Below are 27448 nucleotides of genomic sequence, written 5' to 3'. Positions count from 1 at the left end.
ATTCCCCCTCGATCCTGGTCGGTAGTATCTCGAGGCGAAGTCTTGGCATTTTTTGTTTTCTTCGTCTGCAAACAGATCTATGCTTGGATTGCCCCAAGCTTGGAAGATGTTGTCGACCACTTTGTCGCTGATGACCCAATCTTGCTGCTCTGCGGAGTGGCGACAGAGCGTCCGCTTGTGAATTCTGAATTCTGCTCCCCGGCAGATGAACTGCTGTGATGGATAGCTTCCTCCTCAGCAGCAATTCCACAGGGACAGCGCTTCCAACGACAGAGTCCTCGATCGAGTTCCCCCCTGCTTGTTCAGGTAGTACATTGTGGTGGTATTGTCTGTTTTTACTAGAATGGTACTCGCCTGAATCGAAGGAAAGAACGCTTTGAGAGCCAGATGAACCACCCTGAGCTCTAGCATACTGATATGGTACAATTGTTCTTTCGAGGACAATAGGCCTTGCGTCTGAAGAGAGCCCATGTGGGCTCCCCATCCTCTTAGAGATACAGCTGTGATCTGAGTCTGAGATTGAGGAGCTTGATTGAATGGAACTCCTACTTCCAGGTTGTCTCTGTTCATCCACTATGGAATTGAAGCTTTGGCACCCTTTGATAGACAGATCTGGTCTTCTCAGCGAGACGCCCTCTGGTCCCACTTGTCTTCCAGATCCTGCTGTAGAGTATGCATTTTCAATCTGGCATTGGGCACCAGAAAAATGCAGGATGCCATCAATCCGAGTACCGATGCTATCTGCCACACGGACGACCAGTTGCTTTTTAGAATTTTCTTTTCTTTTGGATGAGGGATAATTGTCCCTCCTCCGAAGGAAACACTCTTCCTTGCTCGGAGTCTCAGTGCTCCCAAATAGAGGATTGTTTGAGTGGGCTGTTACATAGACTTTTGGTAGTTTACGTGCAGGCTCAGCTTTTGACAGAGCCGTGGACACCGTTGGTAATGTTTCTTCACTCCCTGGGGTGAGCCGTTGATCAGCCAATCGTCCAGATAAGGGTAGACGAAGATGCGCCTGCGCCTCAGAGCAGCTGCTACCACGGCTATGCACTTTGTGAACACCTGGGGAGCCGATTGTAGCCCGAAGGGCAGCACCTTGAATTGAGAATGGGATGTTCAGACGACAAATCGCAGATGGACGATCCTTTTCCTATCTTGCCCCCCATTTCTGGAATAAGCTTCCTTCATACATCTTGTCCATTCCAAATCATTTGCGCTTCCACAGAGAATGAAAAACCTAGCTGGTCCCTAATTGATGCGATATAAGAACCTAGGTTGTCGATCTTTCTGCAAGCGCCTTTTGACCTAACGGTGATATGTTGCGCTATAAAAGACTTTTTGACTTATTGATTTATCGGAATATGAAACTAGGCATCCTGTAGATCCATCGAACACATCCAATCTCCTTCGCGAAGGTGAGGATATATTTGGTGGAGAGCAAGCATGTGAAATTTTTCTCGTTTGACAGCCTTGTTGAGTGCTCTTAGATACAAAATGGGTCTGTACTCCGACTTTTGACCTTTTTTCTTCACCAGGAAGTATCTGGAATACACTCCCCGACCTCTTTGTGACCACGGGACCTTCTCTGTAGCTGATTTTTGGAGAAGGATGCCTGCTTTTCTCTGTAGTATGTTGATCTGGTAATTTGATGTTACCAGAGGGATTGAGGTAGGACGTCTGAAACGTAGAGAATACCCATTTCGAATCGTGGTCAGCACCCACTGTCTTTCGTGATGTCCAACCACTCTTGTACATGATTTGCCACACTTCCTCCCACTGGAGCGGTGCACGGCACTGGAGGAAGCAGAAACTCATTGCTTTGCTAGAGGTGGAGGACTGACCGTTCCCTCCTCTTCCCCGGTTACATAATAGATTTGGAAATTGAAATCTCTGCTGACCTGGTTGGTTCTGGTTCTTGTGCCTAGTGAGGAGTTTGAACCCTGTGTTGGAACGATCGGCGGTGAGTGTTGCGTTAGCGACGACGGAACTCTGTTTTTTCTCTAATCCTACCTACTTCAGGATATCCAGCTCAATCTTCATCCGCGCCATCTCCTCATCGGTGTGTGGCCCAAACAGCGATGACCCGGAAAATGGCAGATTGACGATTCTAGATTGTGCCTCTGACTTCAGAGCTGTTAGGCGAAGCCATGAAGATCTCCTGGCACAAATTCAGTGTGCGTACGAATGTGCTGAGATAGTCGCTCCATCAGCTGCCGCACTTATCACTTGGTTAGCCACCAAGCTGCCCTCTTGCAGGACTTCCTCAAAAAGTCTTTAAGGTCCTCCTTGGGTAGTTTCTCAGAGAACTGTTGCAGTGAATCCCATAGTGCTCTATCGTATCTTCCAATAGAGTTGACGCACTGGAGACTGAGCATGGATGAGGAGGTACCACATACTTTCCGACCCCACGAGTCCTGAGTCTTGCTCTCCTGGTCAGGAGGGACTGTGGACGAGGAGACCACCAAATGTGTTTTTCTAGCTGCAGCCACAATTACGGAATATGGCTTTAGATCGGATTTTAAGAACTTAAGATTATCCACCGACGGGCGATATTTCTTAAGAATTCTCGCCGGTGCAGTTTTGAGGGTGGCTGGCGTGAGAAAAATGTCCATAACTGGTTTCAGCAGGCCCGGCACCAGACGCAGTAATGGGCGAGAGGAGGCCTTCTGATTCAGCGTTTCAAAAATGTCTGAAGAAGTACTCTGCTGAACCGGCATGGGGATGCAGAGTTCTGACGCCCCCCTAGCAAGAACCTCCTGGAACGTGCTTACGTCATCCACCGGAGATATTCTTGACGGTGGGCTATCCGTAAGAGTGGGCGAATAGTCTCTCTTGGAGGAATACGATGAGGAGGTGGAAGGAGTAGGAGACCTGTGCCTTCTCCTGCAGCGAGATCTTGACCTTCCCCCTAGGTGCTGGGGAGTGAGATCTTGACCTTCCCCTAGGTGCTGGTGCAGGGGTGCCAGTACGCGCTCTTCCTCTTGGGGGTGCCAGATCTGTCGCTTGAGCTAGACAAGCTAGTGGAGACCTGTGAGCCGGGCTGGGTTCTTTTCTAGCCTCCATTGTACCTGTACTATCTGCCCAATGGTGCAGGGGTTGCAACCATCTGGGAGAGAGGTGGACAGATGCATGCCTCTGTGCACTATCAGGGGATCGTGTTGGAGACTTCCCCACTTCCTACCGAGCTTCCGCAGCATGATGGGAATCGGAGTGTGAACCCTGGCTGCTTGAAGAAGAGATAACCACCTCTGGCGTACTGGAGATGGACCAGTGTGAGCATGCTCTCGACGTCGATGCAGGAGACAGAGAGGCTTGCTGGGTATAACACAATTGGAGACCTCCGTCTCGACGTCCCTTGCAAAGTGGATCTTTGCTTTGACGCAGATCTGGAAAGTGTGTGCCCCGGAGGTGATCGTCTGGACAGAGATCCGTGCCTTGACGTCGACCCCGATCTTCTATCCCTCAAAGGAGTACTGTGCCTCAACGTCGACTGCTGCGCCAACGAAGGACTGTGCCTCAACGTCGACTGCTTCGCCAACGAAGGACTGTGCCTAGACTTCGATCTTAGCCAAAGGAGACTCCTGCCTCGACCGTGCTCTTTTCGACGGAGACACCTGCCTCGATGTCGAGCTTTGTTCCTTTGACGGAGGGATGCGCCTCGACGTCGAGCTTTGTTCCTTTGACGGAGGGCTGCGCCTCGACGTCGAGCTTTGTTCCTTTGACGGAGGGCTGCGCCTCGACGTCGCGCTTCGTTCCTTCGACGGACGGCTCCGCCTCAACGTCGCGCTTCGTTCCTTCGACAGACGAACGGCTGCGCCTAGTCGTTGAACTTCGTTACTTCGACGGGCGGCTGTGCCTCGACGTCGAGCTTCGTTCCTTCAGCGGGCGGCTGCGCCTAGAAGTCGAGCTTCGTTCCTTCTACGGAGGGCTGCATCTCGACATCGACAATGCAACTGACTGAGACTGGTGCCTCGACGGCGAGTGTCTTGCTGGCGTCGACGGACGGCCCTGCCTCAATGCAGACGATAGAATATCAGACAATCTCGGTCTCGACGGCGATCTGCGCTGAGACTTCGGTCTCGACGTCGGAGTAGGTGACTTACGCCTCAGCGTCGATGATCTGTGTCTCGACGTCGATCGTTGCCGAGTAGTCGACTGCGAAGGATCTTCTCTCGCCGCTGGACGCTGTTCCAACGCCGACAGGAACACAGATCAGCCATTAAAACTAAAAAATTGACGGCTCCTATTGTTGCCCATTTCATTGAAATGGGACACAAGGAATTTGAATTTGGCTGGTTTGTAATGGAAAAAATAAAAATAGGAAAAAGAGGTGGCAATATTGTCTCCAGAAGAAAGGAGAGAGAGCAGTGGTATATTTCCTACCTCGATACAGTTAGAAGGGGCCTTAACTCAAGAGAAGAATGGGATCGAATCATTGGAGCAGTTTGAACTCGCTTCTTGAATGGTTCCTAATCAGACCGATTATAGGGTGTCTTATAGACACCGTTCTGGTTCTATTTGATTGGCCATATTATTTATTTGCTATATATTCATTATTATAATGACCTGATTGCGTCATGATTGTTTCAGTAGCGGTAGCCTAGGGGCAGTCTATCTGTGCATCTAACTGATTTTGAATACGGTGAACTACAGCAAGAACCTCCTTTGGTTTTTGGGTTGATATATCCATAACACGTATTATATGTTGGTTTATCTTTGATTCTCGTTTTTATCGAGATAATATGCCTAAATGCTTATATCTAGCACGTATCACATTTAGGAGAGATGTATATATAACCCCAGAAACATTTCGGCAAATATTGTAATGGAGTGTCATGAAATCTGACTCCCGCTATAAAGGTGTCTAAGAATCTCTCTTTGATTTTATCTGTTATCACTTTTGTACCCATTATATAGGGATGTGTAGCATTATCCGTTTTTAAAAAAAACATAGGATGCCAGTTTTGCCAAAATCCTGGCCCACATAAATATCTCCCACGAAACAGAAATATAGTGGGCACCGCTGGTAGTCTTTTATATTTAACACTTTCACGTCGGGCCGATATAAATATTGCTACATTGATAATTTATGGATGAGCAGCAGTGTATCTATAAAAAGGTTTCTTATTCTTGAAAGAACCTTGTTGGCTTCAACAATATCAGGGACCCCATAAGCCTCTCAAGTGAAAAAGTAGCAGGCACCACGGGTAGTCTTTTTTCAATATCTAACACTTTCATGTTGGGCCAATATAAATATTGCTACACTCAAAACTTAGGGGTGTGCAGCATCTATTTATTTTCAAATTACTTTGTTTTCACATCTAATTTATTAGTTGCGTGTAATAAGATTGCCCATTTAACTTTCCATTTGGAAATACGTAATGTATTTTGGGTAGTCTTTCTCCCACATCTACTACTTCCGTGTTCGTCATGCAGTGAAGTTCACTCACAATCATTATTCTTCCGGATATATAACAGCGTGAGTCCCCCGTTACAGCTTCCAATCGGTAGGACGAGACGACAACCACGCGGGACGCCGTATAGCAGACTTAACAGGTGAAATACGTAATAGGCGGCACTGGGTTAGAATGCGCTGCACAATACGGGCGCTTTTTTGCCTTTACGGATTATTTATAGTGGGGCAGGCCTTTACACAGTTTGTGTGTTGGTTTTGTTACAGGGTCATAACAGAGGGATTCGCCTCGTATTTGGGGTATCTTACTGGAACCCTACAACGGTGATACTCGTTCTATTGTCGAGTGGGCTCATTAATGAAAATATCACTACCGCGTGTGTGAAACGCAGGAATCTTAACTCTTGTGTGAGTATATTTGGATACTGCATTTAGTAGTAAAAAGACCAGGTCCTGATGTGATTATACCGTTAACTGCGTCTTTTCTACTTTCAGCTGACAGCCATTATGCTGGATGCGCCACTATTGAGAGTACGAATATGTACTTGTTACCCTTTTTAAATCAGTAAGTGAAACAGCTTAGACTAAATTTCATCATTTCTGTGTCGCCATTTTGGCATTACGTGCACACTCCTTATGGGAATGCCCGGAGTAGATACAGTTATAAGACCTTGCACTGTATGTTATGAATTATGTTTAATGCCTTTGCACCATTATAACTTTCCCGATACTGTGAAGGATGACAATGCTATTAAAGGGGCTTGGCTCAGGGCCGTAGATCCCCTTAGCTAGCGGGTATACTTATATCCCGCATTGACAGAATGTGACCATGAAATAGGCTCCTTTGGTAGACATTCCGTACTAAGGGTGATAGTTAGAGAAATGAATACTTAAGAGAAGTGTATGTTAATTGGAAAGAATAGACTGATTGTGACAAATACTAAATGTGTGTTCTAATCCCTGTCAAAATTAGGTAATCTTTTAAAATCAGGAAGATAACTCGCGGGACTATTATCTCTACCTATCAACAAGGAGGCAACATACCCCTTATGAGATAGAGATTCTTTTCTTACCGGAGGTAGGTGACATATCATTGCTCTCTGTATTGCCACCCCGGGTACTTAAAATAAATTAAATCAAATTATTTCCCAAAAAATTTTAAGAGCAAGTAGCAATGCCTGATTAAATGTTCCTGGTTTCAGGCTCAGTAATTAGAAACTAAGAAAGGCTTTTTTTCTTACTGCAAAATATTAGGTATTTACCTATGTAATGAAATGTGTTTCTTGCATTAATCTTTGGACACAAATTGGTCAGTCTTACATGTATGTGATATATGTTGTATTTAGTGTAGGTTGGAAGCAATGTCTATGTGTGTTTTTAAATTGAGTAGAATTCATACACTATGTTTTTTAAAGATATTGCTTGAATCTGTTGTTAAATCTGATCCGTTGTGTTTATAGTTTATGACTAAGACTGATCTTATTTAATTTTCAGAAACATTGGGAAACATTTGTATACATTGTCCTGATGAAGGCGGTATTAGATTAAGTAACCCGCCGAAACGCGTCGATGCTAAAGGAGCAAATCTGGGATTACATTAAGGAAAATTCAAAAATATTGTTTTGTTTGAGTTTAGTCCTGTCTCCCTGTAGTTCCTTTTTTTAATGGAATGTTGATTTTATTAAGTACTGTTCCGTCTTGTATGTGTTTCCCAATTTTTAACAAATGTAATGTATGCTAATAAATTGTTTTATACTTGATTGTCACCATAGTGTTTTCACATGTATTGAATTTTTTCACTTATTTTCATTGCTTCCTGTTATATGTCTGGTATTGGTTAGTTCACTTTATGTGTGTAAGTACTTATGTATTAGGTTAATTCGCCCAAAGGGAATTACTTTTTGACTTGCGCCAACGCCGACAGGGACTTGGCCTTGGAAGTTGAAAAAACGCCCGGTCCCTCAACAACGATCCTGCCGCCGGAGCCTTAGACGTCGAGACAGACGCCGAAGGGGAACATACCGGGACCTTGCGCCTAGACGTCGAACGCGTCCTTTTCTTCGACTTCATAGGAGACCTACCTCTTTCTGAGAGGCCATAGATCCGGATTCTCTCCCTGTCTTTGAGAGTTCTTTTAGACAGCTTCCTGCAGTGTGGACATGAGGAAGTAGAGTGGGAACGAGGCAGACACAGAATACACACCTCATGTGTATCTGTCTTGGCCTTCTTGCCACAGGCAGGGCAAGGGTCGAATAAAGAAGGCATTTGACAGAAAAAATTTGCTTCTGTCCCAAAAAGATGGGTTATCCTGTACTCAAATGCCAAAAGACGTCGAGTGAAGCCAAGAAAACCCCAAAAACCAATAATTTGTTGACTGAAAAGCCAAAAAGTAGAGAGCTGTGAATCCAGGGTCCTGACAGAAGGAGCCGGAAAGAACAACTGACCCAACTGTCACCCCGAGGCATGATGGGAAGCTAGGGGACATGGCTGCCTTAAAGGCACAGTGCCAGTTTTTGTTGAAAATGCTTTCATTTTCCATGCTATTGTTTTGCAATGCAGCCTATAAGCTAACAATGTCTGCTTACGGGCAGGTTTTGCTCTTTATGAGTGTTCTAACTCATTAAAAGACAGAGTTCAAGTGCTAATTGCCCTCTTGTGTCTTATGTATTGACAAACGCAATTCTTATGTGTGCAACTGAATTGTTTAGCCTCTATTTGGGGGCTGCATTGGTATGGGAAAAAATGATATATATCTGTACATATATGGTTTTCATATATAATTTATTATTTCCGGGGTCCCCGCACATGAGCGGGAGTATTCAGTGATTATGACTATTGATGAGGATCCCCTGGAAGAGAAAGACCATTTTCTATTTGCCTCATCTGTGAAGAAGTCACTCCACCTATACTGGATAGGTCAGTCTCTTTTTGCATCAGTATCTTCTAAGACACTACAGGAGTCAACCATGTGCCTGGAAACAAGATGGCCACCGGGGTTGAGCAGTGCGATTGGGGGTATAGATGCCCACACATGGGGCTCAGTAGTAGGTAGCTCTCTGCAAATGCCTCTCTTAACAGTTAAGGCTTTTTTGTGGGTAGGAATGCAAAGAGCCAAACATGACCCCTCTCTCTTCCTCCCGCTCCGAAACTTACAGAGGAGAAGGTAGGACCAACGAAGGCACATAGATTCCGTACTCCAGGAGCGAAACCTCACACCACATCCACACCAAGAAGGCGGAAGCACTCCCCATGTTCTCATCTGGCACGGAGCTGTTTATTATGGCAATGCAGCTTCTTTCAGAGAAGACACAAATCCTTGTAAAAGTAACAGACTGAAGTCTACAGGCGGGAGCCCACAATCCTATGTCAACTCTGTGGCAGCCACTGTATCTCCGACTAGTCTCTTCATGGGACCCACTCATTGGGTCTCACACATGCGTACCTCTCCATGCATCCCTGCTTCTCCCTTTATAACATGGCTCTACCTCTGTGCATGGCCAAGCCTGCACCGTGGTGACACTTCCTTGCTAGATCCCACAGATCCCCTTATGCGTGGTCCTAAACTTCCTGCATTTTGTCTCAGGAGATGCTGCCTCCATAGTGCCTACAAGAATGCATTTCCTCATATTAGCGTGTTTGGCTCCCCTCGCCACCTCACCGCCGCCCTTTGCACCAGAGTTTCTAATGTTACTATACTTGCCACCTCTTCCCCAGTGTCTTGCATGTTTGAGTCCACCTGCCCTCCTCTGTGCGTCCGGATGTGATTCTAGACTGGACTGCTATGCAGCAGTTTCTGCTCTCTGCACAGCTCGTGCCTCGAAACCGCTTTTCTTTGTGGCACTTCAGTGGCCCATTTTTTTAGCCACATATTTTGACCAGTAGGATACTAGGAGGGTTGAGGCAGGGCTTATGACTGAATGAGTTCTTCCTAAGAGCAGTACACCTGATACTGCACTACCAGCAGAAACTATCCAAGTTAGTACCAGAGGATGGATAGACTAAACTCAGGAGAAGGAGGAGTCACATTTCTCCCCTCTCGCCCATCTCCTAATCACAGACGTCAGAAGATACACTCGCCTTACCTGCATGTACCCCATGGATGGTGGTCCGAAGTCATTGAAGAGTGGTCGAAAGGGAGCAGAGGTTCCACCTAGTGACCCAGACGGTGAAGGCACACTCACACTGGAAACTGCAAGAGACAAAACAGTTGCTTAAGAAAATCAAGCACACAGGATGGAAAACGAGCGTGTTGGAAGCAGTGGAGTGATACACAATGGGTGGTGGGAAGATTAGGGGTTGTTTGGTTGTCATGTGAATTGAAGCACCAACTGACGAGACATATCCTTGAGCAAAGAATGTGTTACACACCGTAGTTTGCAGCTTTGGAAGTTGTGGGTAAACATGCTTGAATCTGGAGGTTGAACACAGCATGCTAAAGTTTAGAAGTTAATAGCTAGTGTGATATGCGTTTGGATTGCGGTTGCTCTGAAGTTTATCAGCTCTTTATTTCACCTTTGTGGAGAGGGTGGGATCCAAGTTAGATACTGACAATGCCCTTCATGCCCAAAGGGGGAGTCCACGTACTTGGTGGATCTCCAGATCTCAAGCAACCTCCCGAGGGTGCTCCATGAGTGTTACAGGTTTCTGGCTGGAATGCCAGAAACCGGTCCTCGGAAGCTTGTTTCCGGTCCAGGGAAGACATGGCTTGGCAGTTCGGGCTGGACTGTTCCCACGAGGCACAGGGTCAGACTGATTTACATATAGCCATGTCTGAACTGGGGTGGCAGAGTGGGCTAAAGAACGGTGATGGATTAAACCCAGTTCTTTTGACTGGGTGTGAGTGTTTGATTGATTCAGATGCTCCGTCCATCACCCCCCCCCCCCCCCCCTTTGGCCGCCATAAGTGTGGCTGGGTATGCTCAGACGTGAGTCCCTTGCACACTTTGCCACTGGATTCAAGCAAGCCAGGCTGAAGACGGCTGGAATGCCAGAAGCCGGTCCTCGGAAGCTTGTTTCCAGTCCAGGGAAGACATGGCTTGGCAGTTCGGGCTGGACTGTTCCCACGAGGCACAGGGTCAGACTGATTTGCATATAGCCATATAGCCATATCTGAACTGGGGTGGCAGAGTGGGCTAAAGAAACGTGATGGATTAAACCCAGATCTTTTGACTGATTCAGATGCTCCGTCCATCACCACCCCCTTTTGTACTGTTTACAGAAAGGACCACTTGTGGAAGAATACAAGATGGAGTTTGGGTGAAAAGGTTTCTCACCCTGGACACTAAATAAATAAATAAATAAATGCAGCACATAAAAAGCCAGAAAATGTGAGTTACAAAGCCAATGGTAAAAAACAAGCAGAATAAAATTCCCAGGAAGATTTCTAAATGTCCTCAAGATGTCTTTAGCAGGGCTTCACACAAAACAATTAGATAACTATCTACAAGACTGTTCTTAGGGAATCAGAAAATGGAGTGTATGGGAAAGAGACAAGTTACAAAAGAATGCGTCAAAAAGGAAAAAATGCAGTTTTTTCCAGATAGATTAGTACGTGAAATAAACCAGCTTCTCACTGCTGCAGCTGGAAAGGGCTGACATAGAGGGATGTTTAGTTGGGAACTTGGATATTGCTTAAGGGTGTTTGGCCTCGGCATTCACAGGAGCCACCACACAAACCCTCGTTTCACACTGACAAAGAAACAAACAATGACAATTGAGGTTATATTCAACAACTCTTCATATTTAAGTTTCGCCTACATTTTGTTAAACGTTGGTATTTTAATGTTGTTAACATTGTATAACGACATACTGAGCAAAACTGTCAACCTGTCTCTGCTTGTGCGACCCAGCAACACTATTGCCAAGCCCCAGGTCATAGAGAAAAATGTCCAAGTATCTTCACCTCTATATCAGACTTCTCTTCATAATTACTCACAATGACTATTATAAAATAGCTACCTAGGCGTACAATGATGGCCCCTCTTACACCAATATAATACAAGGTATTAGAACATCTAGATGTCCAATACTCTCCATATTTAGCACAAGACAGAGCGTTAAATGTTTAGTAAGATCTAGCCCAGCGAGTCTTAAGCTTTTGACTTCTGTGGACAACACTGAATCATTACTGGAATCCGGGGACCCCCACTGAGTCCTTATTGTAAGCTGGCGACCCCATGCCTAAGCAATTTTTATGATTTGAACCTCAAAACAATACACAAAAATACAAAAACAAGTATAAACCAAACAAATGCTCAAATATTTAAATATTTAGTTTAATTCACAATCAATATAGAAAACATTTCACCCCATTTTAATTTAGCTTCTTTATGCGTAGATAATTTATTTACACATATTAATTTTAACATTATTTCATTTTGTAATACAGTCACAGACCCCCCGAGTAGGCCATGCGGACCACCAGGGCACCTCAGACCACAGGTTGTGACCCACTGAATTCTAGGCCTCATTTGTCTAAATGTCCCTCTCAAAATAGACAAGGTTTCCCATCTCCAAGAGGTACTAGATCCCACCATATTATTCTAAGGCTCACTGTGATTGACGTGTGCCCCATCTACTGCAGATGTACTGTTAAGCTAAAAGCAGCAATATTTGTGTCATGGAGGAGGACATGTGTGCGCATCAGGAGGTGTACATCTAAATAGAACAACCTGGGACTTTGAGTTACCTGAAACCCATTCGCTTGGTTATGTCCTTTAGTACCTGACCCCAGAAATCCTGAAAGTACAAACCATGCCAGAGTAAGCACGACTCCTTGACCCATCCCCTTCAAAGGAGCTCTGATTTCGGACTACACACGGGGCCACACATATGACCATTTTTATCAGTTGCAAGCAGAGATTCGGGCCCTTTGTGTCCACTCAAAGGATTGTAGCATGTATCAACCCTATTTTGAGAATCAGTAACCTGTTACCGACTTGCAAAATAGGGTTTGCGAGTCACTATTAGGAAGGGGCGTGTCAAGGGCATCCCTTCCTAATAACGAGTTGTAGGGGAATGTACGATTGTTTTGCAACCGGAATGCAGTTGCAAAACAATTGAAGTTTACTGCATACTTCAAGTAGGTGTTAAGCCAGTCGCAAACCGGAAGGGGTCCTCCGGGAACCCTTTTCCCTTTATAATTGGCATAGAAAACTTTTTTTTTTTTAAGTTCAGGCAGTGGTCCCATGGACCACTGCCTGCTACATTTAAAAAAAGTTGCTTTATTTCAAAAGCAAATACAGGCATGGGGTCTGCTGCCTCCAACAGGCCACCATCCCTGTGTTATTGCCAATTCCCAAAGTGTCGCAAATTGTGACCTGCCTCATGAATATTGATGAGGCAGGCCATTTGCGGCCTCACTGGGAATTGCAAAATTTGTCTGAGACACATTAGTGCATTCCATTTTGCAACTCGCAAATTGTTATATTTCGCAAATTGTGAGTCGCAAAAAGAAATGGTCGTACATTTGGCCCATGGTGTGTATTTAGACTACTGTAATGTGAAACAGTAAAAATTATAAAATGTATTCTCAATGCTTGCACATTTCTAGCTTAGCTGTTAGGCTTCCTTCGTATATATCCCACAGAGGTCTCCCAACCAAGCACTTAGGAAGATCAATTTGGGCTTGGTTTGGGCATTCATCAGAATCTTACATATCCCAGACTTTGTTTCCAGTCACTGTTCTCATGGAGGCAAGTGTTGTAATGCATCCACATTTATTGTGCGGCGGAGGAACCAACGCCTGGTATCCTCTTTTAGGACAAAGGCAGTTTCCATCCATTCATAGATTTTTTTTTTAGGCCCACGCGCAGGTTACTTTATTACAAGTTGCCGCCTACCAGACCTTAACCAAGCGCCCTTAATACAGAAGCGAGTGAGACATCATATTTACACAAGCTATCTCATATCTGCAAGGTTGTGTTAGTGATCCATGAGATAAAGATGCCTCCGCACTGTTCTCCGTATTCAAAGGGCCCCATCGCAATGGTCTTCTTGACCAAGGATGGTTCATGAAACACCAATGTTTCTCTGTGACACTTCTCGTCGGAAAAAGTAAAGTAACTGAGCCATGAAATGGGATGTGGAGAAGTCGACCCCACCCCATCAACATCAGCCCTAGGGTGGAAAGTGTTCCGTTTGTATCCCCTTCTATGTGGTACGCTCACGTGGAAAGATTGTTCAATTTCTAGCCCAAGATTTGGCTGTGTTCGCCTTAAATCTCCACACTCCTTGAAAGAGGTATTCTTTTAAAAGGACTGACAGACCTCTCAGAGACTGACTGCAAAATTCTGAGGTCATCAGCAAACATTAGGATTTTGAAAAGGTTTGTCTCTCTCCAGTGTAATCCCCTGTATCTTGTTTCTATCCATTGTGCCAAAGGCTAATTGGGATTACAGAAGAAGAGTGAGAAGAGGATTCCTACATCACACCCTCCTCAACAGAAGGACCCCCATCCATTCACATTAACCCAAGCCGGCCATGAGGTCCTCCCGAGGTTTCTGTTCCTCTTCAATAACATTCCGGTCGTACTGTCTAAGGCCTTCTTTGCCACACTTAATAAACTTCTTGTACGATTGGCCTGGGCTGGCAAACAACCTAGAGTGAAATGGGAGGTCCTTAAAAACTACCATATGAACAAGGGGGTCTAGCCGCGCCAGATATGGAGCGCTATTACAGAATTGCGCAGGCCTCTCACCTCCATACGTGGATTCATGGCAGCCAGGACATTCCACACGTGATACTGGAGAGACTGTTTGCGGATCCGGTCCCCTTACCGGCGACCGTCAGTGGCCCAATGGACCGCAGAGTGGGAACATTAGACTCCCTACTGGCCACTAATCATGCCTGGCATTCCGTCCTACAGAGACAAGACAAAGTTCTGATGTACGCACCGAACATGCTGATCCATTGGGCACTATGGCGCCCCACATTGGCGGAACCGGGGGTCTGCAAGGTCCTTCGCGAACTTGGTGCCCACACTTTGGGGGACCTGTTCGAACATGGAAAAGTCAAGACGTGGGAGCAGCTGACTCGAGGAGAAGCGAGGCCCTCGTTGCTCCAGCGCTTCCAGTTTCATAGGGTAAGGAGTGCATTCCAGGAGCTGTTAAGCCCCGACCTGGAGGAACCACCGGAGGTTCCGGAGCTCACATATGTTATTGCCACCGCGGCTCCGCAAAAACTCATAACAAAGCTCTACAAAATAGGACACGAACATACTGCATTCCAATACACTAAAGCGCGTTTGGCCTGGCAGACCGACCTGAATGCCCAGATAGACGACAGCATGTGGGCACATTGCTGTGCGGCCTCCAGGAAGATCTCGCTAAACGGACGGCATCGCCTGGTCCACTCCAAATACCTGCACCGTGTCTATTACACGCCGGAGAGGCTACACAGGTATGGATTCCGCGACACGCTGGAATGTGAGAGATGCCATGCCCCAGTGGCTGACTTCCTGCATATGGCCTGGACGTGTCTGGGAGTGCAGCGATTCTGGCATAGGGTGTTTGCTGAAATGAGCACTATTGTAGAGCTGGAGTTGGCTATGGATCCTGCCCTGGCCCTGCTGGGATTCACGAAAAAACTTCCTCTAGCGGTGAGAAAAATGGTAAGCATGGGCATGCTCCTTGCCAAAAGAGTTGTGGCAATGTGTTGGATGAGGGGCCCACTACCGACGCTGAAGCAATGGTCCAATGACATGCTGTATTGCAACACGCAATCAGAGCTCTATGGTGAGCTGCTTCCACCCCGGAGTCGGCCTAGGAACTTCTGGGGCCTGTATCAGACCTACCTAAACTCCAGAGACACGGAAGAGGTACCCACTGCACGGGAGGGAGAGGGACAACCGGAGCCCCCTGATGAGGACCCATAGGCAGATGAGGGGTGAGACGAGGTCAAGCCACACCACGTACACAGACACCGGTGAAGCAGTCAGGACAGCGGATACTCCGTCACTCGACACTGGACGGGGGGGGGGGGGGGGGGGGGGGGACAGGGCACACCTGAGGGCAGGGATTCATAAGGTGGTCCTTTAGGGCTATCGGACAGGTCATGCGGCGTGGTCCGCACTACACTCATTGTCCACACACTATTACACATTTGGAGCAGCAACTGGGGAGTTGAAGGGGCGGGATGGGTGTTTGGGGGAGGGTGGAGGGGAGAAAAGTTAAAATTTACTGTTTTGTATACGCATGCACAGAGCGGGTCTACGTCTGCCAACAGAGAAATATCGCCTTTGTTGATTTTCTTTTTGAGCATATGCTTTGTATACTCATTGCCCTTCTTGTCAATCAGCTTATATGCCAGTGTAAAGTAATGCCGGCCTGAGATGGGTTGTAGGCGGTCAACTCTGTATGTATTGTATTCTGCTACTTTGAAAAAAAATAAAAAAAATAAAAAAATAAATACGAACAAACAAAAAACCCACCATATTTAAAAAATAAAATGTGTACAGACCCAGAACTCTAATCAGTTCATGCTACCTTTACATCATAGAGGTGTTTTGAAATCGATAATCCAGACTTGCCACATGAGGCAGAACTAGATCAGACGTGGTTACTGAAACAGGTCTCTACATGCTGTCAAAACTATGAACCATCAAGACACTACCATAAAACAAAGGATTTGCATGTTGAAAGCTTAAAACGCTGGTGATTATATGACTCCATTGTAGTCCTTTTGGAAATAGATAAAAACAAGTGCCATTCGTTTGGTAGGTAAAACCGCAGAACATCGTAAGAGCCATTTTAGGGTGTGGATTGCTCTTTATATTTCGTAGTAAATTATTCGTGGCACTCAGTACTACAACTGGGAAAACTTTACTGTGAGAAGTTGGCCTGGCATATGATGTCCAATATTCTAGTGGGCACCTTGCACCAGTCCACACGACCCTTATTGATGGTAGGTTTAAAGAAAACCTTTATAGAAAGCTATCATATGGGTAGCTGTGGAGAGCAGCCTTCAGGCTAAGTCTTGAAGGAATGTAAAGCAGCTTGTTTTACCAGTCTATAATCCCTTGAATAATCAAATGAAAGGAGAACCACACCAGGTATATCAAGGAGATCGGGTCAGGGGTGCACTGGTGCCCCACCTCAACGTCTAGATGACCGGAGGGCCCCCCCCTGGGGCTGGAGTGACCACCCCCAGCGGAGAGCGAGGGGGGCACTTCAAACAAGACACCCCCCATAATGGCCACCACTCAAAGTCAGTAACTCCTAAAGCTAGGAGACCGGCCCTACAATTGGACACATATTCGTGTCCTACACCTAACTACCGGACACCCCACGGACAGAACGCCTTCGCTATAACTTTCCCCCACAGACTCTCCTTCAAAGCAAAAAAACACTTTAAACACAAAGCAATCAGGCAACATCCCGAAATGCTAATTGTAGACACATACCACTGCCCATCTAGAGGGAAACATAAAAAATGGACGTCATCTTCTACACTGACAGGATCGAATCCTGGGTCACCATTTTGAGAACAGCACCATCCTAATTCAGGCAAAAGACGAGATCCTCGAGTTCCTCAGCTCCCTTTTCCGCTCACTCAAGAAGGCTGCATCCCACAACACACACCATTCGCGGGACCCCCCCCCCCCCCCATCCCTACGGGAGGCTTCCAACAATCATCAAGTCACCAGATCCTGCCTGCGCACTCTCCCAAAGCCCACCCCTAATCGGACCGTAAACTCCACCCACCCCACCTCCCCTTCAACTTTGGCTTCTCCTATCGTCCAACCATGCCCCCCCCCCCCATATATCTCAGCCAGCCTCCCAGGAGCTGAGCCTCTCTCCCAACCACATTGGATCCACAGCCGCCCCGTCCCCACCAGCACGATAACCCAGAGCATAGACATCCGCCCCAAAGAGAAGTCTGTATCCCATGCATAACCGACCCACAGCCCCCCCCCTCCGCCAACCTCAATGCAACTAGAGCACAGCCACCCTCCCAGAGAGAACACCACTCCCAACCACAACGGGGACACAATCCCCCCTCCTTCATCCCTATCGTAGATGGACAATAACCCTGAGCCAGCTCCTCCGCTTCCCCTGAACCCCTCTAGAAGCAACATGTCGTGTAGCCCCCACCCCCTCTCCTCCCCCAAGAGCCCAGCTCCTTCCATCCTCCCCCCACTCTCCCCCTCTAATAATCTTACCCATCGCCTCAACCTTTTGGAAGCGCAGCTCGAAATCCTGGGTAAATGAAAATGTACAGGAATTTATATAGCGCAAATCACTAACCGGTTTCTAAGCGTTTGCTTAGGGAACCCGTCCTGGTATTCCCCTGTGAGATAACCCCGGCAGGGTATCCACAAGGTGAAAGCCAGGCATCCCGCCGCGAGGGGCCGTTGTGGAGATTAAGCAAGCTATTGCCCAGAGTCGCAGAGTGTAAACCCGTGAAACGAATAGGCACCGGAGCGAGAATTGTCGAGTCCATGGACATTTTAGGACTCAAGACCCGGCCGAGCTGGGAATTGAACCCTGGTCCTACCTCTGCTTCCAGGTCTGCCTCCTCTAACCAGTGATATTTACAACATGGGGTGGTGAGGGACAGAGTCTCTGAATTAAGCAGAAAGCTCTCACCCAGTCAAGAGATCGGGCTAGATCCAACACCGTTTTTTAGCTCACTGCCCCATCCCAGTTTCAGAACCTGGCTGTATGCAAATTAGTCTGTTCCTGTCCCAGTGCATGATGGGAACAGGGCAAACCAAACTACAAAAGCCAATTCTTACACTGGGAAGGAAACAAGCTCCCGGGGACCGGTTTCTGGCATTACAGCCGTCTTCGGCCCGGTTTGCTTGAATCCTGATGGTGCAATGAGCAAGGGTCTCACATCTGAGAATACCCTTCCACGCTTAGGGTGGACAAAAATATTTACAACATGGGGTGGTGAGGGACAGAGTCTCTGAATTAAGCAGAAAGCTCTCACCCAGTCAAGAGATCAGGGCTAGATCCAACACCGTTTTTTAGCTCACTGCACCATCCCAGTTTCAGAACCTGGCTGTATGCAAATTAGTCTGTTCCTGTCCCAGTGCATGATGGGAACAGGGCAAACCAAACTACAAAAGCCAATTCTTACACTGGGAAGGAAACAAGCTCCCGGGGACCGGTTTCTGGCATTACAGCCGTCTTCGGCCCGGTTTGCTTGAATCCTGATGGTGCAATGAGCAAGGGTCTCACATCTGAGAATACCCTTCCACGCTTAGGGTGGACAAAAATATTTACAACATGGGGTGGTGAGGGATAGAGTCTCTGAATTAAGCAGAAAGCTCTCACCCAGTCAAGAGATCAGGGCTAGATCCAACACCGTTTTTTAGCTCACTGCACCATCCCAGTTTCAGAACCTGGCTGTATGCAAATTAGTCTGTTCCTGTCCCAGTGCATGATGGGAACAGGGCAAACCAAACTACAAAAGCCAATTCTTACACTGGGAAGGAAACAAGCTCCCGGGGACCGGTTTCTGGCATTACAGCCGTCTTCGGCCCGGTTTGCTTGAATCCTGATGGTGCAATGAGCAAGGGTCTCACATCTGAGAATACCCTTCCACGCTTAGGGTGGACAAAAATATTTACAACATGGGGTGGTGAGGGACAGAGTCTTTGAATTAAGCAGAAAGCTCTCACCCAGTCAAGAGATCAGGGCTAGATCCAACACCGTTTTTTAGCTCACTGCACCATCCCAGTTTCAGAACCTGGCTGTATGCAAATTAGTCTGTTCCTGTCCCAGTGCATGATGGGAACAGGGCAAACCAAACTACAAAAGCCAATTCTTACACTGGGAAGGAAACAAGCTTCCGGGGACCGGTTTCTGGCATTACAGCCGTCTTCGGCCCGGTGATGGATCAAGCCCTGATCTTTGGACTGGGTAAGAGTGGTCTGCTTAATTCAGACACTCTGTTCATCACCACCCCCTTTTCTGAATCCTCTAACCAGTGAGCCACACTTCTCCACGGTTGTGGCCCGAAATTCCGTCTGCCCACCCACCAGTCCGTAGCTCCCCCTTCCCATCCAATAAGGAATGAATCACCGCCCCCCCACCGGACCCCTCCCCCCCCCCCCCCCCCCCCCAAGATCTCGCCCGTCACCCACCAAAACGTGGACTAAGGTCTCGAGCAGATAGGCCTAGAAGAACAAATCCCAACCTCTCCCCTCAGGAAGTGACCACACTTGCCGCATCACACGACCAACCCACAAACCCCTAACCTAAGTCCGCAGTTTGCTCACAGATTGTGATTCCACCCACCCTAGCACAGGTCCCACAGGTCCCACAGGTCCCACAGGTGAACTCCGCTCCAAAATCCTCGATCTAAGTTATTACTTGAGTGGGTAGGGAGCATTCCCCCCCGGAGAGCCACCAGACCCCCAGCGCACCTATCCTCCTTACCTAGAGCCCAGCCCAGCAATTCGAAGCCCGAAGAAGAACCTTCCATTAATTGCATACGCATCAACAGTAGATCTGCCTCTAAACATGCAACTGAAATAGCAGAACCCATCCTCTTCCATGTCCTAGACGTAGCTTTCATCACGGAAACATGGCTCAACACCCTGTCCTACCCCAGCATGGACATGTTGGTGCCGCCCGCATTCCCAATTATCCACAAAGATAGACATGAACAGAGAGGCGGTGGCATAGCAATCATTCACAAAATGATTTAGAATGCTCCTCGTGCCTTTATAACTCCTTCGAATGCCTGTCGGTCAACATCAAATAGCTCACGAAAAGGCCGCTGTCATCTCCTGTACCACCCTCCAGGCAACTCCAACGAATTCGCAACACAGCTCTCTGACCTGATCACCCAATGCGCACTCAGCAACGACAACTCTGTAATTCTGGGCGACCTCAACTTAAGATGGAATGAAACAAAAAATCCGCTCATCCAATCTCTCAAGAGCCTCCTGCTAGAGAACGGTATGACCCAACACTGCTCAGAAGAAACACACCATAGAAGAAAGATCCTGGACGCAATAATCTCGGACAGAAACACAATCACTATGGACTATATCATCTCCGTGGACAGGTCGGACCACCACATTATACATTTCCATATCAACCAACCGGCCTTATCTCAACCCCCTTTGCAGGCCCCTCCCAAATGGGCCAGGAACACAGCCCAAGTCCCTCGGGCTCCACTAGAAGAAGGGCTAAGCACGCTCCTCCCAAGCATGACGGAGCACCTCTCAACCACCAAACTCACCTCCCTCTACCACTCCAACATGACGCTCACCTTGGACCTTCTGGCGTCCCTGAAACTAAAAAAAACCCATAAGCAACCCCTCCAGGTCCTGGTTCACCACCGACATCAATGACGAAAGAAGACACCTCAGAACCATAGAAAGAATCTGTAGGAACAAGCCCTCCTCCCTCCACCGCGATCAACTCCAGGCAGCACGCAGAAACGACAATAAAACACATTAGGAACAAAAACACAACTTTTTTCTGCTCCGCCTGAGACAATGCAAAAAACCGCCCCAAAGAACTCTTTAACATCATTAGGAATCAAACATCCAAATCGATGACATCCAACATAGCGTCAAAACATCACTGCGACAATTTTGCCAACTTTTTCAGCACAAAAAAAAAAAAAAAAAAAAAAAAAAAAAAAATCGCCTAAATTGATCCCTCGCTCAGCACAATTCACGCCACCCCCACGGAGACCTCGAGGCAAACAACATACCTACTCACTGCTCTTCCTTCCGCCCCATCAAGGAAGAAGAGCTAGTCAATCTGATCGCCTCCGCTAAACCCTCATCCCACTCCCTAGATCAGCTACCCATGAGCCTGGCTAAAGACCTGAAGCTTACCCTAGCACCAATTTGGTGCAAGATCATCAATAGCTCACTGAGCTCGGGAATCATTGCAGACTGCCTCAAAGTAGGGAAAGTCACGCCGTTACTGAAAAAAAAAAACACAGCTAGACACTGAGGACATAAACAACTTCAGACCGGTATCGAACCTTCCTCTTTTGTCCAAAACTCTAAAAAGATATGTTCTTCCACAGCTAACCCAACACCTAGAGAATATCAAGCTACTAGACCCTCATCAATCAGGATTCATAAAGGGATTCAAAAAGGTATGCAGCAGCAAAACCGCAATCTTAAATGTCTTAGACGATTTTCACAAGTCACTTGACTCCGATCAAGGCAGCCTTCTCACTCTCCTAGATTTATCGGCCACGTTCGACACAGTTCATCACACCCTGCTCCTCAAAGTCCTCCATGAAAGAGCGGGCATTGAAATGACGGTACTAAACTGGTTCTCCTCCTTTCTTCACAACCGCATGCAGAGAATAATACAAATCAATAACGTTGAGTCTGACCCCCATCCCGTCAATAGAGGAGTTCCACAAGGGTCAGTACTCTCTCTCTCTCCCCCCAACTTTTCAACATCTACATGGAACCCCTCACCACACTTCTCAGGACTCTCAGGCGACACACAACTATCTGGAAACCACCTCGATTAAAGACATACACAAATTAAATGTCACGCTCAAAGAGGTCCAATATTGGCTCTCAGCGAACCACCTTAAACTCAACCAAGAGAAAACAGAAACTCTCCTCATTGCCAACAGAGATGAAAACCCCCAAATCGAAGAATGGCTCAAAGCCATTGACGCCCTCAATGGTGCTCTTGAGCCAACGGACTCGCTGAAATCTCTAGGTATTACACTTGACCCCAAACTGGACATGAAAAAACACATCGAAAAGACAGCCAAAAGTGCGTTCCTGAATCTGAAACTGCTATACAAAATAAAACCCTTCCTCCCCCCGAAAATCTTAAACAAGCCACCCAGGCACTGGTGCTCTCCAGAATTGATTATGGAATCGCAGCCCTGACCGGGACAGCAAAATCCCACCTAGGTCCCCTGACCACTACCCTCAATGCCGCAGCAAGAATGGTCACATGAACTAAGAAATTCAAACAAATTTCTCCGGCACTCAAGTAACTGAAGTGGCCCCCCATTGATCAACGAGCCAGCTTCCGTACAGCCCGTCTCACGCACAAAGCCCTGCACACAGGTAAACCAGAATACCTGGCTACCAAACTCAAAAAGGCTGGCCAGTCCAGGAACCTCAGCAAGAATGGTCACATGAACTAAGAAATTCGAACAAATTTCTCCGGCACTCAAGTAACTGAAGTGGCCCCCCATTGATCAACGAGCCAGCTTCCGTACAGCCCGTCTCACGCACAAAGCCCTGCACACAGGTAAACCAGAATACCTGGCTACCAAACTCAAAAAGGCTGGCCAGTCCAGGAACCTCAGAAGCTCCAACACGCTTCTACACAGCCCACTAAAATCACGGAAACACAAAACCGCAAATAAATCCTTCGCGGGAAATGCACATAAGATCTGGAAATCCCACCCCACATCAGAATGACCACCTCCTTCACAAAATTCAAGATCCTACTCAAAGCCCTCTTCCTTGAGCGCTCCCGATCGTAACGAGAAATCCACAAGCGAGTTTGGAAAGGGCAACTAACTCCTCTTCCTGTTACCCCTCAGCCTGAAGATCTGTACTGTAACCCTGTTTGTTATTGGTCTTAAGTTGGTAAATTACAGTTGTTTGTCTTTACCAAAAATTGCTCATAATTGTACCAGTTGTGAAGCTCTCTGATACCCCCGGGTCCAGCTAGCTCTATACAAAACTTCTAAATAAATATATATGTATTTATTCTAAACGCAACCCCTCTAGTCTCTTTATGAGGCTAGAGGCAAAAGTGCAATACAAGAACTTAAATAGCACACTGCAAGTTAGCACAGTATACTTTTTGCCCTAGGGGCCTCACAAACCATATACTAAGAAAGTGGTACAAGTACTGCTCAGAGCATAGAGACAAGGCCTAGGGCCTGTAGAACAGCTGGGGCACCCAGGAACCACCCATGGTAGGGACGCAGGAGACCCACAGGGGACACATGCAGTTTCTAAACACAGCCGCAAATCACCACTGACTTCTATGGAGAAAGTTAAAGTTACAAAGTTAAAAGGATAAGGACACTTAGGAGTGGACTACGTTGGAACCCCTTCAGTACTGGACACTTCGAGAGTCAAGACCCACGGGAGCACCAAAGTACTCGTATTACCTCACCCAGGGAAGCCGGGTGCATAGATGTCTTTTTTGTGTCAGGTTTCGTCGTCGTCGTTTCCAATGGAGAGCTGCAAAGAAGTGCTACAGGCGACAAAGAGAAAAGTGTCCGGATGGATCCATGGGTGGATCGGAGATCTGAAGAACCTGAAAGCAGAGAGGACAGAGTCTGGTTCACTAGCCAGTGACCAGGATGGCGAGGAGAAGATGCCAGCAGATGTCGGGTGCTTTCAAGTGATGCAGGTGAAGCTGGACTCTTCAGCCACGAGGACCAGGAGGTGTCGACGACGACCAGGAGCTGGATTTGAGCTGTGCCACAAAGGATGTTGAGTGCTGCAGCGTCGGAATCCGGACTGGACCCAACAAGCCTTGGCAACAGCAACCCACGCAAGATGATAAGATTGGCTTCAGAGCAGACCAGCAAGGTCTGAGAGACTCACCTTTCAGGGCAAGTCTGGAGCAACCAGGGAAGCCCAAGAAACAAAGGATTGTTTTTCGTGGGGACCCACCAGTCGACGGACTAGGGATCGCGAAGGAGCCTTGAGCTGAAATGCTGAATGCAGGACCACGGAACACCCGTGAAGTGTAGGCCCACAATCATCGATGCAAAAGGTGCTCAAGGCTTGGACTACAAGTAGCCCAATGCCCAACTTTGGGAAAGCTCAGGAAGTTGATGCACTAGCAAATGTGCAGGATTTCCAGGAGTTCCGGTCCCACGTCTCTCGTGATAGCTACAGGTCTCACCTTCGCTGGGGACTCGTGTTAGCCTCGGAGATGTCTGGAAGTCCGTGTCCTTTGTCGCAGATTCTTCGGGAGGCTCAAAAATGCAGACCGGCAAGATGCTTCTTTGGTGCCTGTTTGAACAGGGGAGTCACTCCTTGACCCCAAGGAAGATTTCTTCTGTCTTCCAGGCGATATGGAATGTCCAAGGTCCAAGATTTCTTTATCAGAGTCTCGTCCAGGGTAATCTAAAGCCCCAGGGACTGAGTTTGTATACTTATACTAAGTTTAGGGGTTAAACTAAGTTTAGGGGTTGGACTACCTATGGGAGGACCTGGGGAGGGGGTGGTTACACCCCTTCCCCATGTCCAGTTTCGCGGCAGAGCTGGGGCTGAGTGACCCAGCAACCGGTTTGAACTGGGAAATGCACGGGGACAGGCACTGTCTGAAAAGCATTCACTGAATGCAACCCACCCTGCTCCAATACACTAAAGCCTGTCTGGGGAGGTGCTGGCACCTCCCTGGACAGGAAACATATTGTCCAAGCCTCCCCTGCTGGAGTTTCGTCCAGCAGCAGGAGGTCAGACTTGTGTCAAAGGCAGCAGCATCCATTTTGTGATTCTGGGGCTCTTTTAAACTATTACCGAGAAAGTAAGTGTGTACATGTCTTTTCCCTCTAGAATGGTAGAATGCTACCCCGCCGCCAGAACTGGCAGGGGGGTAGTATTCCAAAGTGTTTGACACCAAACACGACATGTTTTGATAAAGCCATTCCAAAGTTAGCATTAACTGCGAGGATTATAATGCACTTAAGAGTACATGGTATGGCGAGATCACAGAACAGTTATAAGGAAGGGATTCCGGAAGCTGCAGAGGGGCTCAGCTCATGCTAGGGCACACTCTCACAAAACCGCCTTCAGGATTGTCAAGGCCTGCCATAGGAGTGACTTATAGGTTTATATGTGTCGGTTTCAAAAGGTAGATATGGGTATACTATATCTAAGTAAGGGGTGAAAACACCACCTTACCCAGGCTGCAAGTGCAGGCCTGTGGTGCCATTTTGGAAGGCTTCCCAGGGGTGGCATAATACATGCTTCAGCCCCTGGTAGGCCTCTGGGGTACCTATGCCCTTGGTACCTAAGGTACCATATACTAGGAACTCACAAGGGTAACCCAGTAAACAATCTGGAGTGTACCTCAGGTAATCAAGTTAGAGAGAGAACAGCTAGGCTGTGGTGCCGATTAATAGGGCCACAGCCAGACTAAAGTCGATAAACCAGTGAAACACAGCAAAAAGTGGGGGTAACCATAGTAAGCAGATCCTACTCTCCTACATTTACTCCGGAAACCTATAAATTCGGAGGTGAGGGGAGAGGTGTGGCAACAAAAAGGGAGTGGGGTCACGAGGGGTGGAGTCATAAAAATCAGTCTGACACTCGCTATATACATTTATTTTGAAACTCTGTAAATATGTAAAGGCTGCATTTTAAAATACATGATGGAGTTATGGCACCTGCTGCAAAGAACATTGTGTGCCCAGTAAATCACATGGTATAATAATGATGAAATAACTGGTGATAATTGCACTACCTGGACAGATCTGTGTTCTGTCTAGGCCTAGCTGTGACTTATAAAGTAGAATAGAGAGTTGATGGGTCTCCTGCAAAGCACATTGTATAGCAACACATGACAGATTTGTATTTTATGGAAATAGGTAAGAGGGCGCGAAAAGTCGTGTACAGAACTGACGGCAGCGCGTGATTGCGGCGTCAAAGTAGCTACCGCGATGGCATCCCGGCGACCACAATGGCAACGACGGAGGCGGAGCCAACCGACGCCACCTTTCGACGCCTATAGGTACTGCTAATGAAAAAACTTTCCGGATCCAGTCTGACGCCTGGGGGTAATTCTAAGGTAGAGAATCTATAACGAATGTGTTTCTTTCAGATACTTTAAATAAAACAGGCCAATGGGTCACCATAACAACATCTAAGGCAAGCCAGTTGACTTTGTCAAAGCTGCACCACATTAAAAGACAAATAAACCATCTTAAAACCACCATCATTTCACTGATCATATCATGTAAAATGATTTCATTACTATAAAATATTGAAAATTACTATGAGCATTAATGTTTACAAAAGCATTGAATATAAACAGAACATGTCTGTGTTTATCATCTTTAGGAGCTATAAAATATAGCCACATAACCAACCTCTGGAGAGTGCTGCACTCACGGCAATGAAGCAAAGGCACACCCGCTCCCTCGCTATTAAAATTAATATGCATCTGCCAAACCCTCCCCCTTGAGCACTGGCTCATCCCGGAGGTGTTTTTAGGAAGATGTGGAGGAGCCCCAGGTGCTCTGTTTTCTGTGGGGTCAAAGGTCACCAACCATTAAACTGCCATAACTTGGGCCCCGTTGGGCTAATGTGGATAATTCTGGGCTCCCTTAACTCTTGTTGGTGAGATCTATCTACCAGGAGCAGATTGAGCAAACCCTCCTCACATCCAAAAAAGTGCTTTCTGCAGTTGTTTTTATTAGTTCCACGCACCAGAGCTTCTCCTTTCCTTTGTCTCCGAGTCTCCACTCCTCCTGCTGGGGCACAGAAGTCCAGATCTTTCCCCAATGGTCCTGGTTGGGGCAAGGGACTGGGGAGGTGGGGAAGATGTTAGGGCACCAGCTTCCCTGGTCCTGGGGAGACCTAGTGGTCCCGGGGTTAACTGTAGGCAGAGACCTTAGTTCATTAGGGTATCAGGGGGCTTGCCCTTCCAGTTCTCCATGGTTCTGGCGCTGTTGAAGTCCAGGTCCAGATTTCAACAAGAACCCACTTTCCCTTGGGCAAAAGTTCTTAAATGGGGGTGGAAAACTCTAGAATCCAGGCAAATCTGGCCGATCGTAGGGTGCCACATCACCTTTCCACCAATCCCCAAACGTCTTACACACCATGCTGGGACACTCCAAGAGGACGTCATCAAGAGGTCACTGCTCATATCCTCTCTAGGGGCCTCAGCTCTGCTCCTAGCTGATATCACTGCCAGGGACTTTTCCAGCAAAATGTCAAAGGGGAGCCCTGTCTTGTGTTGGCTACCGACATATGGGCTTCCTCCTATGTTCAGTAGGGCTGGGCTGTCACAGCCCTGAACAGCGTGACAGTCAATTAACAGATGTAGGTTTTCTTCCCCATCCCTTCCTCCTGAGAAAAGGAGGGAAGCAATGTTAATTAAT

At 47.3% G+C, this 27448-nt stretch overlaps 1 protein-coding gene across 2 annotated transcripts in view; it reads right to left on the bottom strand.

Annotated features, from left to right (window-relative positions):
- CDK2AP2 (cyclin dependent kinase 2 associated protein 2) overlaps nucleotides 1-27448 on the bottom strand; it is a 71672-nt gene that overhangs the window by 37585 nt on the left and 6639 nt on the right. The window contains exon 2 of one of the 2 annotated variants that reach the window (XM_086953242.1): nucleotides 9496-9602. The exons of the other annotated variant lie outside the window; for it this stretch is intronic. Within the exon in view, the coding sequence (XP_086809368.1) occupies nucleotides 9496-9602 (107 nt within the window). The remainder of the gene's footprint in view (nucleotides 1-9495; nucleotides 9603-27448) is intronic. 2 annotated transcript variants of the gene reach the window in all.

This window comes from Lissotriton vulgaris, chromosome 1_2 (genome assembly GCF_964263255.1).
Source record: "Lissotriton vulgaris chromosome 1_2, aLisVul1.2, whole genome shotgun sequence".
NCBI classification, from domain to species: Eukaryota; Metazoa; Chordata; class Amphibia; order Caudata; family Salamandridae; genus Lissotriton; species Lissotriton vulgaris.
The sequence above is the reverse complement of the archived record's forward strand: the minus strand, read 5'-3'. Positions and strand labels throughout refer to the sequence as shown.